Raw genomic sequence first — 17,350 nt, 5'->3', positions numbered from 1 at the left:
TTCCACCTCCAGTTTGGTCTCCCTCTTCTCGTTCCCTCCACCTCCGACACATATATTTTCTTGGTCAATCTTTCCTCACTCATTCTCTCCATGTGCCCAAACCACTTCAAAACACCCTCTTCTGCTCTCTCAACCACGCTCTTTTTATTTCCACACATCTCTCTTACCCCCACGTTACTCACTCGATCAAACCACCTCACACCACACATTGTCCTCAAACATCTCATTTCCAGCACATCCATCCTCCTGCGCACAACTCTATCCATAGCCCACGCCTCGCAACCATACAACATTGTTGGAACCACTATTCCTTCAAACATACCCATTTTTGCTTTCCGAGATAATGTTCTCGACTTCCACACATTCTTCAAGGCCCCCAGAATTTTCGCCCCCTCCCCCACCCTATGATCCACTTCCGCTTCCATGGTTCCATCCGCTGCCAGATCCACTCCCAGATATCTAAAACACTTCACTTCCTCCAGTTTTTCTCCATTCAAACTCACCTCCCAATTGACTTGACCCTCAACCCTACTGTACCTAATAACCTTGCTCTTATTCACATTTACTCTTAACTTTCTTCTTTCACACACTTTACCAAACTCAGTCACCAGCTTCTGCAGTTTCTCACATGAATCAGCCACCAGCGCTGTATCATCAGCGAACAACAACTGACTCACTTCCCAAGCTCTCTCATCCCCAACAGACTTCATACTTGCCCCTCTTTCCAAAACTCTTGCATTTACCTCCCTAACAACCCCATCTGGTATAATAATCACTAATTATTGTTTGATATAACTTGAAAGAGTAGAGGAGGGGTGCAGTATGCTGGGGGGAACAAAAAGAACCCCTGCTCTAAGTATTTCTCACACATTCTTAAGAGCAAACACCTTATACACACATCCTCTGCCAATCCTGAAACCACTTGGTTCCTCCCCAGTTTGATGCTTTTTACATGTCTTCACCATCACAATCACTGTTCTCCCATACAACCTACCAGGTACACTCAACAAGATTATACCTCTGTAGTTTGAACACTCCCCTTTGTCTCCCTTGCCTTTATACAGTGGTACTATACACGCAGTCTGACAATCTCAGGCAGCTCATCATTGATCCATATGTATAGTGAAAATCCTAAATCAACAATACAGGCACCTTCACTAAGAAATTCAACTGCAGTTCTATCCACTCCCCATTGTCTTGCCACAGTTCTTATGCAAGGTTTTCACTACCACTTCTTTCTTCACCAAACCACTTTCCACGGCTCTCACACTTTGGACACTTCCTCAACCTAAACACCCTACATCTGCCACATTCAGCAGCCTTTCAAAATACTTACTCCATCTCTTCCTCACCTCATCACTACCTTTTACCACTTACCAATTTGCCCCATTAACCAATGTTCCAATGTGCTTCTTATACTATTAACCTACTTCCAAGACTTCATATTCTCCCTAAAGTTCACTGATACTAGCTCACCCTAACTCAAATTTGCCCTATTTTTATACAATTGCACCTTCCTCTTGACCTCTAGCTGCTTTTTCATTTTTTTTCTCCATACATATTTGTCATTTCCTGCATTAGTGAGGTAGCATTGAAACAGAAGATTAAGCCTTAGAGGGAATATCCTCACTTGGCCCCCTTCCCTGTTCCCTCTTTGGGAGAATTTGAAATGGGATGGGAGAATTTCCATCCCACCCCTTCCTCTTTTTCATGTACATACCTTGATTATTTTTAGTCCTTTCCTGTACGTACTGCCCATACACCTCCCTCACTACCAACTTCGTTTCATTCCACTACCCACTACTTTCCACCTACCTACCTTTCACCATTCATGTGCCACATGTCTCTTGCACATGCCAACACTGCTTCCCTAAATATCTCCCAATCTTCATCTACTTCCCTTTTCTCATTTTGTCTTACCTTTTGCCATTCTACACCCAATCTCTTTTGGAATTTCTTTACACATGGGTCTTTTCCAAGCTCAGTTTCTTTCATCTCCCTCTTTCCTGCAAATATTCACCTTTCCCTAAACCAGGGACTGGTCAGATCCCACAAGCTGCTCTCTCAGCACAGCCACGTTTAAGAGTCTCTTTTTTGGACACCTATCAGTTAGTATGTAATCCAGTAATGCCCTCTCACCTTCTTTTTCTATTCAGTCACAAACCACATATAATTTTTATATCCCTCTTTTTAAATCAGGTATTTCTAGTCACCAGTCCTTTTTCAGTGCACAATTCCATAAGCTGTTCACCTCACTGAGCACCCCATGTTGTACCCCTGGTATACCCTCAGTTGCCACGTTATTCACTCGCATTTAGATCATGCATCGCCAATACCTGATCTCAAGCAATTGGAGCTGCTGATACATTTATTGAGTTTTTCCCAAAACACTTGCCCTCATCATCCACCTTCCCATGGTCAGATGCATAAGCACTGGTAATCACCCATCTCCTGAAACCCACTTTCTTTATACCCACAGGGGTCTGGAGCTCAATTTCCTGCATTCTCTCGTACATTCCTGTAACTCTTGCTTGACCAATAGTGCTATCCCTTCTTTAGTTTTTAACTTCATAACAACCTGACTTAACTGCAAGACATTCTGAAACCATTCTTCATCCTTTAACCTTTAGTTTTGTTTCGTGCAAAACCAGAACATCCAGGTTCCTTTCCTCAAACATATTACCTCTTTCCATTTTTCTCATCTCTGTTACATCCACACACATTTTGGCACCTGTAGCTTGACCCCTCAAGGAGGATGAGCACTTCCTGCTTGGCTTCTTCTTTTGATTCGTTTTTTAGAAATTGGAAAACAAGAGGAAGGGGGTTTGTTCAGTCTCCTGCCCCTCTTTGTATGGCACACAGAGAACATGAGGGTGGAATCCTTTCTCCTCTTCTATATGTATGTATTTTATGTATTTCCGTTTCTAAAAGTTGGAACAGAAAAAGGACCCAAGCAGAGTGCTTACCCTCCTCAAGGGCTGAGGCTGGGATGTTTGAATGAGTGTGGGTGTAACCAAGATGAGAAGAAAGGAGAGATAGGTAGTTTATTTGAGGAAAGGAATGTTCTGATTCTGAGTGGAACAAAGCTCAAGGGTAAAGGAGAAGAATGGTTATGAGTAGAGTCAGGTGTTGGTATGAGGACAAAAGCTAAGGAAAGGGTATCACTACTGCTGCAACCAGAGTAATGAGAATGTTTGAAAGAGTGTGAGGAATTGAGCTGCAGACTGATGGAAGTATAAATAAAAGAGGATTGCGAGAAATGTGTGATTATTAGTACTTATGCACTTAGCCATAAGAAGAAAGATGATGAGAGCAAGTGTTTTGGGAAAGAGCTGAGTGAGTGTGTGAGCAGTTTTGATGCAAAAGATCAAGCATTAGTTATGTGACATTTGAGTGTAAAATTGAGTAATGTGGCACTTGAAGGTATATCTAGGAACTTAAGATATTCATTGAGGTGAATAGGAATGACCAGCTTGTGGAGTTTTTTTCCTGAAAAATAATTGGTGATTGGGGTCACTTGGTTTAAAAAGGACATGCATAAGTATATGTGGGTGAGTAGGAAAGATGGGAAGAGGGCATTACTGGATTACATATTAACTGACAGGCATGCCAAAGAATGGCTCTTGAATGTATGTGTTGAAAAGGGCAGCTGGTGGGATGTGTAATCATTACCTTGTGGAGGCAAGGGTGAAGATTTGGAGAGTTTCTTGGTAAAGAAATTATATGAGTGAGAAGCAGGTGGTGAAAGTAAGTGAGCTTGGAAGATACTTTTTGTGAAGAAGTACCAGATTGCATGTAGCATGGCAGAATGTAAGAGTAAAGGAAGCAAATGGAGTGCATTAGAAATGGGAAATTATTTAGGGAAGCAATGTTAGCATGTGCATGAAAATTGTTTAGCATGCAGAAGGTGGGCAGGTTAAAGAGAGTAATGAGAGGTGGGATGACAAAGTAGTTGGTGAAAGACAAAAGAGAGGTATATGGGTGATACTTACAGGGAAGAAGTACAAATGACTTGAAGGTGTACAAAATAAAGCAGCAAGAGGCTAAGATTAAGGCGCAGGGGCTGAAAAACAGGGCAAATGAGAATTAGGTTGAGTGAATAATCGTGAATAATCGTGAACTTTTCCATGGTGTCCACTAGCTGTTTCATATACCTTAGCTCAGTCCATTGATAGCATGTTGACCCCTGTATACTACATTGCTCCAATTCACTCTATCCTGTGTATGCCTTTCATCTTCCTGCATGTTCAGATACCGAGCACTCAAAATTTTGTTCATTATGTTCTTCTATCTCTAGTTCAGTCTCCCCTTTTCCTTGACCCCTCCACATCAGACAGATATAGTCAACTTTTCCTCACTCATTCTCTGCTTATGTCCAAACCATTTCTGTGCACCCTTCACAGGTGTCTTAGCCCATACTCCTCTTTTTTACCACACTTCTCTCGTCCTATCATTATTTAGTTGATAAGCCCACCTCGCATTATGTATTGACCTCAACCTTATAATTTCCAACACATCCACCCTGCATCTTAGACTCATCTATAGCCCATGCCTTGCATCCATACAACACTGTTGGGATTGCTATACATGCCACCAAACATATCCATTTTCACGGTCCCAGATAGTGACCTTTCTTTTCACACATTCCTCATTGCTTCCAGAATCTTCCCCTCCTCACCCACCCAGTAACTCGCCCTGACTCTCATGGTTCCATCCCCAGCTATGCTCATTCCCAGGTATCTGAAACACCCCATAACCAAAAAATATTCTCCATTCAAACTCGCAACCCCAACTACCTTGTCTCTCTGCACCGCTAAACCTAATAAATTTGTTTTTATTCACATTTACTTTCAACTATCTCCTTTCAAATACACTCCCAAACTCAGATAGTAGCTTCCACAGTTTTTTGCTGAAATTTGCCAGGAGCGCTATGGCATCAGCAAACAACAACTGACTGACTTCCCAGTCCCCCATCATCCCCTACAGACTGCATACCTGCCCCTCTGTTTGAGACCTTTGCATTTACCTCCTGAACCACCTCATCGATGAGGTATTTGGATACTTTTTTGATTGAGCAAATCTAACATTTATTTTGTAAAACTTTATTTCTCAGAGTACAGAAATTAGTCTGTACTAAAGTCAGTTTTCATTTTTTGTTGTGTATTAATTAAAATAGATTTTATGAATATCTTCTTCACCAGATGTAGTGTATTTAATGTGGATTTTATTTATTTTCTTTCAGTACTCTTCATCTTTCCACAGCCTCAGATTGTTTCTTTATCTTACAATGTAGCATCCTAGTAATACTTACTAAATCTTTCCTTATTTGCAGTATCAACCCGAGATGGTTGAACTTTACTCGAGGCAGGATCTGGTTGGATACTTGACCAAGATGATTCTCAGAGCTCCAGAAACAGTCTATGAATATCACAAGAACAACAATGGTTTTCCTCACTCTCGTGTTACTAAGGATCTTCCCCCAAGATTAAGTTTAAGATTCCAAGCTAGCAGACATGTAAGCTACGAAGGCAAGATTGTTGTGCAATTGCCACTTCTTACTTGCATTAGCATGATAAGTGCAGTCACTTTTAGTTTTAAGAATGATACACGGCTAAGCTGAATAATCCTTCTCTTTCAAATTTGTGCATCTGTTGTAATGTAGTGAAGTTGCAGGTATGAGGAAAAGTAATAGACCAAAAGAAATTGACAAATGAGATGAGTGAACTGATAGATAATACAGGTATTTCAGATGAGGTTGCCTTAGGAGTGATTGCTCATCTTGTTTAGCAGTGGCATTTGCATATGAGGGACAAACCATAAATGGAGACATAGATGACGTCTTAAATCAATTTGATATGCTGAATGAATGATTAAGGAGCATTATAATGTGAAACACTAGATTCTCTACAGCACACTGTGTTTGAGTTAGGGATTCATGTGAGTAAGATGTGAGGCTTTATGCACTTAAGCTACCTCATTTGATAAGAATGAAGTTGAAAATACATGTTGACTCTCTAAAATCTGGAATGCTTGACACCTGAGCACTGCTGGATTGCTGAAATTTCCAGATATTTAATAGGTAGTTGTAGGGTTGAGGGTCAAGTCAATTGGGAGGTAAGTTTGAATGGAGAAAAACTGGAGGAAGTAAAGTGTTTTAGATATCTGAGAGTGGATCTGGCAGCGGATGGAACCATGGAAGCGGAAGTGGATCATAGGGTGGGGGAGGGGGCGAAAATCCTGGGAGCCTTGAAGAATGTGTGGAAGTCGAGAACATTATCTCGGAAAGCAAAAATGGGTATGTTTGAAGGAGTAGTGGTTCCAACAACGTTGTATGGTTGTAAGGCGTGGGCTATGGATAGAGTTGTGCGCAGGAGGGTGGATGTGCTGGAAATGAGATGTTTGAGGACAATGTGTGGTGTGAGGTGGTTTGATCGAGTAAGTAACGTAAGGGTTAGAGAGATGTGTGGAAATAAAAAGAGCGTGGTTGAGAGAGCAGAAGAGGGTGTTTTGAAATGGTTTGGGCACATGGAGAGAATGAGTGAGGAAAGATTGACCAAGAGGATATATGTGTCAGAGGTGGAGAGAACGAGGAGAAGTGGGAGACCAAATTGGAGGTGGAAAGATGGAGTGAAAAAGATTTTGTGTGATCAGGGCCTGAACATGCAGGAGGGTGAAAGGAGGGCAAGGAATAGAGTGAATTGGATCGATGTGGTATACCGGGGTTGACGTGCTGTCAGTGGATTGAATAAGGGCATGTGAAGCGTCTGGGGTAAACCATGGAAAGCTGTGTAGGTATGTATATTTGCGTGTGTAGACGTGTATGTATATACATGTGTATGGGGGTGCGTTGGGCCATTTCTTTCGTCTGTTTCCTTGCGCTACCTTGCAAACGCGGGAGACAGCGACAAAGCAAAAAAAAAAAAATATTTTATTACACTTGATTGCCATTTCTTGTATCAATAGGTAGTTGTAGTATAAAAGTATATATATGTGATGTGAGAAGGAGATGGAGTGAGTATTTTGAAGGTTTGTTGAATGTGTTTGATGATAGAGTGGCAGATATAGGGTGTCTTGGTTGAGGTGGTGTGCAAAGTGAGAGGGTTGGGGAAAATGATTTGGTAAACAGAGAAGAGGTAGTAAAAGCTTTGCGGAAGATGAAAGCCGGCAAGGCAGCAGGTTTGGATGGTATTGCAGTGGAATTTAAAATTTATTAAAAAAGGGGGTGACTGTATTGTTGACTGGTTGGTAAGGTTATTTAATGTATGTATGACTCATGGTGAGGTGCCTGAGGATTGGCGGAATGCGTGCATAGTGCCATTGTACAAAGGCAAAGGGGATAAGAGTGAGTGCTTAAATTACAGAGGTATAAGTTTGTTGAGTATTCCTGGTAAATTATATGGGAGGGTATTGATTGAGAGGGTGAAGGCATGTACAGAGCATCAGATTGGGGAAGAGCAGTGTGGTTTCAGAAGTGGTAGAGGATGTGTGGATCAGTGTTTGCTTTGAAGAATGTTTTTTTTTTTTTTTTTTTTTTTTTTTTTTTTTTTTTTTACTTTGTCGCTGTCTCCCGCGTTTGCGAGGTAGCGCAAGGAAACAGACGAAAGAAATGGCCCGACCCCCCCCCCCCATACACATGTACATACACACGTCCACACACGCAAATATACATACCTACACAGCTTTCCATGGTTTACCCCAGACGCTTCACATGCCTTGATTCACTCCACTGACAGCACGTCAACCCCTGTATACCACATCGCTCCAATTCACTCTATTCCTTGCCCTCCTTACACCCTCCTGCATATTCAGGCCCCGATCACACAAAATCTTTTTCACTCCATCTTTCCACCTCCAATTTGGTCTCCCTCTTCTCCTCGTTCCCTCCACCTCCGACACATATATCCTCTTGGTCAATCTTTCCTCACTCATTCTCTCCATGTGACCAAACCATTTCAAAACACCCTCTTCTGCTCTCTCAACCACGCTCTTTTTATTTCCACACATCTCTCTTACCCTTACGTTACTTACTCGATCAAACCACCTCACACCACACATTGTCCTCAAACATCTCATTTCCAGCACATCCATCCTCCTGCGCACAACTCTATCCATAGCCCACGCCTCGCAACCATACAACATTGTTGGAACCACTATTCCTTCAAACATACCCATTTTTGCTTTCCGAGATACTGTTCTCGACTTCCACACATTTTTCAAGGCCCCCAGAATTTTCGCCCCCTCCCCCACCCTATGATCCACTTCCGCTTCCATGGTTCCATCCGCTGACAGATCCACTCCCAGATATCTAAAACACTTCACTTCCTCCAGTTTTTCTCCGTTCAAACTCACCTCCCAATTGACTTGACCCTCAACCCTACTGTACCTAATAACCTTGCTCTTATTCACATTTACTCTTAACTTTCTTCTTCCACACACTTTACCAAACTCAGTCACCAGCTTCTGCAGTTTCTCACATGAATCAGCCACCAGCGCTGTATCATCAGCGAACAACAACTGACTCACTTCCCAAGCTCTCTCATCCCCAACAGACTTCATACTTGCCCCTCTTTCCAGGACTCTTGCATTTACCTCCCTAACAACCCCATCCATAAACAAATTAAACAACCATGGAGACATCACACACCCCTGCCGCAAACCTACATTCACTGAGAACCAATCACTTTCCTCTCTTCCTACACGTACACATGCCTTACATCCTCGATAAAAACTTTTCACTGCTTCTAACAACTTGCCTCCCACACCATATATTCTTAATACCTTCCACAGAGCATCTCTATCAACTCTATCATATGCCTTCTCCAGATCCATAAATGCTACATACAAATCCATTTGCTTTTCTAAGTATTTCTCACATACATTCTTCAAAGCAAACACCTGATCCACACATCCTCTACCACTTCTGAAACCGCACTGCTCTTCCCCAATCTGATGCTCTGTACATGCCTTCACCCTCTCAATCAATACCCTCCCATATAATTTACCAGGAATACTCAACAAACTTATACCTCTGTAATTTGAGCACTCACTCTTATCCCCTTTGCCTTTGTACAATGGCACTATGCACGCATTCCGCCAATCCTCAGGCACCTCACCATGAGTCATACATACATTAAATAACCTTACCAACCAATGTATATGTATATGAGAAATACTTAGAAAAGCAAATGGATTTGTATGTAGCATTTATAGATCTGGAGAAGGCATATGATAGAGTTGATAGAGATGCTCTGTGGAAAGTACTAAGAATATATGGTGTTGGAGGCAAGTTGTTAGAAGCAGTGAAAAGTTTTTATCGAGGATGTAAGGCATGTGTACGTGTAGGAAGAGAGGAAAGTGATTGGTTCTCAGTGAATGTAGGTTTGCGGCAGGGGTGTGTGATGTCTCCATGGTTGTTTAATTTGTTTATGGATGGGGTTGTTAGGGAGGTGAATGCAAGAGTTTTGGAAAGGGGGGCAAGATTGAAGTCTGTTGTGGATGAGAGAGCTTGGGAAGTGAGTCAGTTGTTGTTCGCTGATGATACAGCACTGGTGGCTGATTCATGTGAGAAACTGCAGAAGCTGGTGACTGAGTTTGGTAAAGTGTGTGAAAGAAGAAAGTTAAGAGTAAATGTGAATAAGAGCAAGGTTATTAGGTACAGTAGGGTTGAGAGTCAAGTAAATTGGGAGGTAAGTTTGAATGGAGAAAAGCTGGAGGAAGTTAAGTGTTTTAGATATCTGGGAGTGGATCTGGCAGTGGATGGAACCATGGAAGCGGAAGTGAATCATAGGGTGGGGGAGGGGGCGAAAATCCTGGGAGCCTTGAAGAATGTGTGGAAGTCGAGAACATTATCTCGGAAAGCAAAAATGGGTATGTTTGAAGGAATAGTGTTTCCAACGATGTTGTATGGTTGTGAGGCGTGGGCTATGAATAGAGTTGTGCGCAGGAGGGTGGATGTGCTGGAAATGAGATGTTTGAGAACAATGTGTGGTGTGAGGTGGTTTGATCGAGTAAGTAATGTAAGGGTAAGAGAGATATGTGGAAATAAAAAGAGCGTGGTTGAGAGAGCAGAAGAGGGTGTTTTGAAATGGTTTGGGCACATGGAGAGAATGAGTGAGGAAAGATTGACCAAGAGGATATATGTGTCGGAGGTGGAGGGAACGAGGAGAAGTGGGAGACCAAATTGGAGGTGGAAAGATGGAGTGAAAAAGATTTTGAGTGATCGGGGCCTGAACATGCAGGAGGGTGAAAGGCGGGCAAGGAATAGAGTGAATTGGATCGATGTGGTATACCGGGGTTGACATGCTGTCTTATTGCATGACAGCTAGAGACTGAGTGTGAACGAATGAGGCCTTTGTTGTCTTTTCCTAGCGCTACCCCGCACACATGAGGGGGGTGGTGATGGTATTCCATATGTGGCGGGGTGGCGATGGGAATGAATAAAGGCAGACAGTGTGAATTGTGTGCATGGGTATATATGTATATGTCTGTGTGTGTATATATATGTGTACATTGAGATGTATAGGTATGTATATTTGCGTGTGTGGACGTGTGTGTATATACATGTGTATGGGGGTGGGTTGGGCCATTTCTTTCGTCTGCTTCCTTGTGCTACCTCGCAAACGCTGGAGACAGCGACAAAGCAAAATAGATAAATAAAATAAAATGTTTTATTACACTTGATTGCCATTTCTTGTATCAATGAGGTAGTGCCAGGAAACGGACGAAGGATGGCTTATCCACTCATTTTTTATTATACTTAATCGCCATCTCCCGCGTTAGCGAGGTAGCACAAGGAAATAGATGAGGAATGGCCCAACCCACCCACATACACATTTTTTTTTTTTTTTTTCGCTGTCTCCCGCGTTTGCGAGGTAGTGCAAGGAAACAGACGAAAGAAATGGCCCAACCCACCCCCATACACATGTATATACATACGTCCACACACGCAAATATACATACCTACACAGCTTTCCATGGTTTACCCCAGACGCTTCACATGCCCTGATTCAATCCACTGACAGCACGTCAACCCCGGTATACCACATCGCTCCAACTCACTCTATTCCTTGCCCTCCTTTCACCCTCCTGCATGTTCAGGCCCCGATCACACAAAATCTTTTTCACTCCATCTTTCCACCTCCAATTTGGTCTCCCTCTTCTCCTCGTTCCCTCCACCTCCGACACATATATCCTCTTGGTCAATCTTTCCTCACTCATTCTCTCCATGCGACCAAACCATTTCAAAACACCCTCCTCTGCTCTCTCAACCACGCTCTTTTTATTTCCACACATCTCTCTTACCCTTATGTTACTTACTCGATCAAACCACCTCACACCATACATTGTCCTCAAACATCTCATTTCCAGCACATCCATCCTCCTGCGCACAACTCTATCCATAGTCCACGCCTCGCAACCATACAACATTGTTGGAACCACTATTCCTTCAATCATACCCATTTTTGCTCTCCGAGATAATGTTCTTGACTTCCACACATTCTTTAAGGCTCCCAGAATTTTCGCCCCCTCCCCCACCCTATGATCCACTTCCGCTTCCATGGTTCCATCCGCTGCCAGATCCACTCCCAGATATCTAAAACACTTCACTTCCTCCAGTTTTTCTCGATTCAAACTCACCTCCCAGTTGACTTGACTCTCAACCCTACTGTACCTAATAACCTTGCTCTTATTCACATTTACTCTTAACTTTCTTCTTTCACACACTTTACCAAACTCAGTCACCAGCTTCTGTAGTTTCTCACATGAATCAGCCACCAGCGCTGTATCATCAGCGAACAACAACTGACTCACTTCCCAAGCTCTCTCATCCCCAACAGACTTCATACTTGCCCCTCTTTCCAAAACTCTTGCATTCACCTCCCTAACAACCCCATCCATAAACAAATTAAACAACCATGGAGACATCACACACCCCTGCCGCAAACCTACATTCACTGAGAACCAATCACTTTCCTCTCTTCCTACACATACACATGCCTTACATCCTCGATAAAAACTTTTCACTGCTTCTAACAACTTGCCTCCCACACCATATATTCTTAATACCTTCCACAGAGCATCTCTATCAACTCTATCATATGCCTTCTCCAGATCCATAAATGCTACATACAAATCCATTTGCTTTTCTAAGTATTTCTCACATACATTCTTCAAAGCAAACACCTGATCCACACATCCTCTACCACTTCTGAAACCACAGTGCTCTTCCCCAATCTGATGCTCTGTACATGCCTTCACCCTCTCAATCAATACCCTCCCATATAATTTGCCAGGAATACTCAACAAGCTTTTTTTTTTTTTTTTTATACTTTGTCGCTGTCTCCCGCGTTTGCGAGGTAGCGCAAGGAAACAGACGAAAGAAATGGCCCAACCCCCCCCCATACACATGTATATACATACGTCCACACACGCAAATATACATACCTACACAGCTTTCCATGGTTTACCCCAGACGCTTTACATGCCTTGATTCAATCCACTGACAGCACGTCAACCCCAGTATACCACATCGCTCCAATTTACTCTATTCCTTGCCCTCCTCTCACCCTCCTGCATGTTCAGGCCCCGATCACACAAAATCTTTTTCACTCCATCTTTCCACCTCCAATTTGGTCTCCCTCTTCTCCTTGCTCCCTACACCTCCGACACATATATCCTCTTGGTCAATCTTTCCTCACTCATCCTCTCCATGTGCCCAAACCACTTCAAAACACCCTCTTCTGCTCTCTCAACCACGCTCTTTTTATTTCCACACATCTCTCTTACCCTTACGTTACTCACTCGATCAAACCACCTCACACCACACATTGTCCTCAAACATCTCATTTCCAGCACATCCATCCTCCTGCGCACAACTCTATCCATAGCCCACGCCTCGCAACCATACAACATTGTTGGAGCCACTATTCCTTCAAACATACCCATTTTTGCTTTCCGAGATAATGTTCTCGACTTCCACACATTCTTCAAGGCCCCCAGAATTTTCGCCCCCTCCCCCACCCTATGATCCACTTCCGCTTCCATGGTTCCATCCGCTGCCAGATCCACTCCCAGATATCTAAAACACTTCACTTCCTCCAGTTTTTCTCCATTCAAACTCACCTCCCAATTGACTTGACCCTCAACCCTACTGTACCTAATAACCTTGCTCTTATTCACATTTACTCTTAACTTTCTTCTTCCACACACTTTACCAAACTCAGTCACCAGCTTCTGCAGTTTCTCACATGAATCAGCCACCAGCGCTGTATCATCAGCGAACAACAACTGACTCACTTCCCAAGCTCTCTCATCCCCAACAGACTTCATACTCTTTCCAAAACTCTTGCATTTACCTCCCTAACAACCCCATCCATAAACAAATTAAACAACCATGGAGACATCACACACCCCTGCCGCAAACCTACATTCACTGAGAAACAATCACTTTCCTCTCTTCCTACACGTACACATGCCTTACATCCTCGATAAAAACTTTTCACTGCTTCTAACAACTTTCCTCCCACACCATATATTCTTAATACCTCTGTAATTTGAGCACTCACTCTTATCCCCTTTGCCTTTGTACAATGGCACTATGCACGCATTCCGCCAATCCTCAGGCACCTCACCATGAGTCATACATACATTAAATAACCTTACCAACCGGTCAACAATACAGTCACCCCCTTTTTTAATAAATTCCACTGCAATACCATCCAAACCTGCTGCCTTGCTGGCTTTCATCTTCCGCAAAGCTTTTACTACCTCTTCTCTGTTTACCAAATCATTTTCCCTAACCCTCGCACTTTGCACACCACCTCGACCAAAACACCCTATATCTGCCACTCTATCATCAAACACATTCAACAAACCTTCAAAATACTCACTCCATCTCCTTCTCACATCACCACTACTTGTTATCACCTCCCCATTTGCGCCCTTCACTGAAGTTCCCATTTGCTCCCTTGTCTTACGCACTTTGTTTACCTCCTTCCAGAACATCTTTTTATTCTCCCTAAAATTTAATGATACTCTCTCACCCCAACTCTCATTTGCCCTTTTTTTCACCTCTTGCACCTTTCTCTTGACCTCCTGTCTCTTTCTTTTATACGTCTCCCACTCAATTGCATTTTTTCCCTGCAAAAATCGTCCAAAAGCCTCTCTCTTCTCTTTCACTAATACTCTTACTTCTTCATCCCACCACTCACTACCCTTTCTAATCAACCCACCTCCCACTCTTCTCATACCACAAGCATCTTTTGCGCAATCCATCACTGATTCCCTAAATACATCCCATTCCTCCCCCACTCCCCTTACTTCCATTGTTCTCACCTTTTTCCATTCTGTACTCAGTCTCTCCTGGTACTTCCTCACACAAGTCTCCTTCCCAAGCTCACTTACTCTCACCACCCTCTTCACCCCAACATTCACTCTTCTTTTCTGAAAACCCATACAAATCTTCACCTTAGCCTCCACAAGATAATGATCAGACATCCCTCCAGTTGCACCTCTCAGCACATTAACATCCAAAAGTCTCTCTTTCGCGCGCCTGTCAATTAACACGTAATCCAATAACGCTCTCTGGCCATCTCTCCTACTTACATAAGTATACTTATGTATATCTCGCTTTTTAAACCAGGTATTCCCAATCATCAGTCCTTTTTCAGCACATAAATCTACAAGCTCTTCACCATTTCCATTTACAACACTGAACACCCCATGTATACCAATTATTCCCTCAACTGCCATATTACTCACCTTTGCATTCAAATCACCCAACACTATAACCCGGTCTCGTGCATCAAAACCACTAACACACTCATTCAGCTGCTCCCAAAACACTTGCCTCTCATGATCTTTCTTCTCATGCCCAGGTGCATATGCACCAATAATCACCCATCTCTCTCCATCAACTTTCAGTTTTACCCATATTAATCGAGAATTTACTTTCTCACATTCTATGACATACTTCCACAACTCCTGTTTCAGGAGTACTGCTACTCCTTCCCTTGCTCTTGTCCTCTCACTAACCCCTGACTTTACTCCCAAGACATTTCCAAACCACTCTTCCCCTTTACCCTTGAGCTTCGTTTCACTCAGAGCCAAAACATCCAGGTTCCTTTCCTCAAACATACTACCTATCTCTCCTTTTTTCACATCTTGGTTACATCCACACACATTTAGGCACCCCAATCTGAGCCTTCGAGGAGGATGAGCACTCCCTGCGTGACTCCTTCTTCTGTTTCCCATACACATGTATATACATAAATACCCACACCCCCACATATACATACATATACAATTCAGCATATACATTTTTTTTTCTTTTAAACTATTCGCCATTTCCCGCGTTAGCAAGGTAGCGTTAAGAACAGAGGACTGGGCCTTTTTTGGAATATCCTCACCTGGCCCCCTCTGTTCCTTCTTTTGGAAAATTAAAAAAAAAAAAAAATGAGAGGGGAGGATTTCCAGCTCCCCGCTCCCTCCCCTTTTAGTCGCCTTCTACGACACGCAGGGAATACGTGGGAAGTATTCTTAATCCCCTATCCCCAGGGATAAAAACATATACATATTTTTTTTTTTTTTTTGCTTTGTCGCTGTCTCCCGCGTTTGCGAGGTAGCGCAAGGAAACAGACGAAATAAATGGCCCAACCCACCCCCATACACATGTATATACATACGTCCACACACACAAATATACATACCTACACAGCTTTCCATGGTTTACCCCAGACGTTTCACATGCCTTGATTCAATCCACTGACAGCACTTCAACCCCGGTATACCACATCGCTCCAATTCACTCTATTCCTTGCCCTCCTTTCACCCTCCTGCATGTTCAGGCCCCGATCACAAAAAATCTTTTTCACTCCATCTTTCCACCTCCAATTTGGTCTCCCTCTTCTCCTCGTTCCCTCCACCTCCGACACATATATTCTCTTGGTCAATCTTTCCTCACTCATTCTCTCCATGTGCCCGAACCATTTCAAAACACCCTCTTCTGCTCTCTCAACCACGCTCTTTTTATTTCCACACATCTCTCTTACCCTTACGTTACTTACTTGATCAAACCACCTCACACCACACATTGTCCTCAAACATCTCATTTCCAGCACATCGATCCTCCTGCACACAACTCTATCCATAGCCCACGCCTTGCAACCATACAACATTGTTGGAACCACTATTCCTTCAAACATACCCATTTTTGCTTTCCGAGATAATGTTCTCGACTTCCACACATTCTTCAAGGCTCCCAGAATTTTCGCCCCCTCCCCCACCCTATGATCCACTTCCGCTTCCATGGTTCCATCCGCTGCCAGATCCACTCCCAGTTATCTAAAACACTTCACTTCCTCCAGTTTTTCTTCATTCAAACTCACCTCCCAGTTGACTTGACCCTCAACCCTACTGTACCTAATAACCTTGCTCTTATTCACATTTACTCTTAACTTTCTTCTTTCACACACTTTACCAAACTCAGTCACCAGCTTCTGCAGTTTCTCACATGAATCAGCCACCAGCGCTGTATCATCAGCGAACAACAACTGACTCACTTCCCAAGCTCTCTCATCCCCAACAGACTTCATACTTGCCCCTCTTTCCAAAACTCTTGCATTCACCTCCCTAACCACCCCATCCATAAACAAATTAAACAACCATGGAGACATCACACACCCCTGCCGCAAACCATTCACTGAGAACCAATCACTTTCCTCTCTTCCTACACGTATACATGCCTTACATCCTTGATAAAAACTTTTCACTGCTTCTAACAACTTCCCTCCCACACCATATATTCTTAATACCTTCCACAGAGCATCTCTATCAACTCTATCATATGCCTTCTCCAGATCCATAAATGCTACATACAAATCCATTTGCTTTTCTAAGTATTTCTCACATACATTCTTCAAAGCAAACACCTGATCCACACATCCTCTACCACTTCTGAAACCACACTGCTCTTCCCCAATCTGATGCTCTGTGCATGCCTTCACCCTCTCAATCAATATCCTCCCATATAATTTACCAGTGCGGTTTCAGAAGTGGTAGAGGATGTGTGGATCAGGTGTTTGCTTTGAAGAATGTATGTGAGAAATACTTAGAAAAGCAAATGGATTTGTATGTAGCATTTATGGATATAGGTATGTATAGGTATGTATATTTGCGTGTGTGGACGTGTGTATGTACATGTGTATGGGGGGGGGGGGTTGGGCCATTTCTTTCGTCTGTTTCCTTGCGCTACCTCGCAAACGCGGGAGACAGCGACAAAGTATTAAAAAAAAAAAAAAAAAAAAAAATTTATGGATCTGGAGAAGGCATATGATAGAGTTGATAGAGATGC

General features: G+C 43.0%; 1 protein-coding gene across 1 annotated transcript in view; it reads left to right on the top strand.

Moving 5' to 3' along the window:
• The window catches only part of LOC139754676 (sphingomyelin phosphodiesterase 4-like), a 95,795-nt gene that overhangs the window by 52,083 nt on the left and 26,362 nt on the right, over positions 1 to 17,350 (top strand). Inside the window, exon 4 of the mRNA XM_071672223.1 lies at positions 5,333 to 5,515. Coding sequence (XP_071528324.1) covers positions 5,333 to 5,515 — 183 coding nt within the window. The remainder of the gene's footprint in view (positions 1 to 5,332; positions 5,516 to 17,350) is intronic.

This window comes from Panulirus ornatus, chromosome 17, assembly GCF_036320965.1.
Source record: "Panulirus ornatus isolate Po-2019 chromosome 17, ASM3632096v1, whole genome shotgun sequence".
Classification (NCBI taxonomy): domain Eukaryota; kingdom Metazoa; phylum Arthropoda; class Malacostraca; order Decapoda; family Palinuridae; genus Panulirus; species Panulirus ornatus.
The sequence above is the reverse complement of the archived record's forward strand: the minus strand, read 5'-3'. Positions and strand labels throughout refer to the sequence as shown.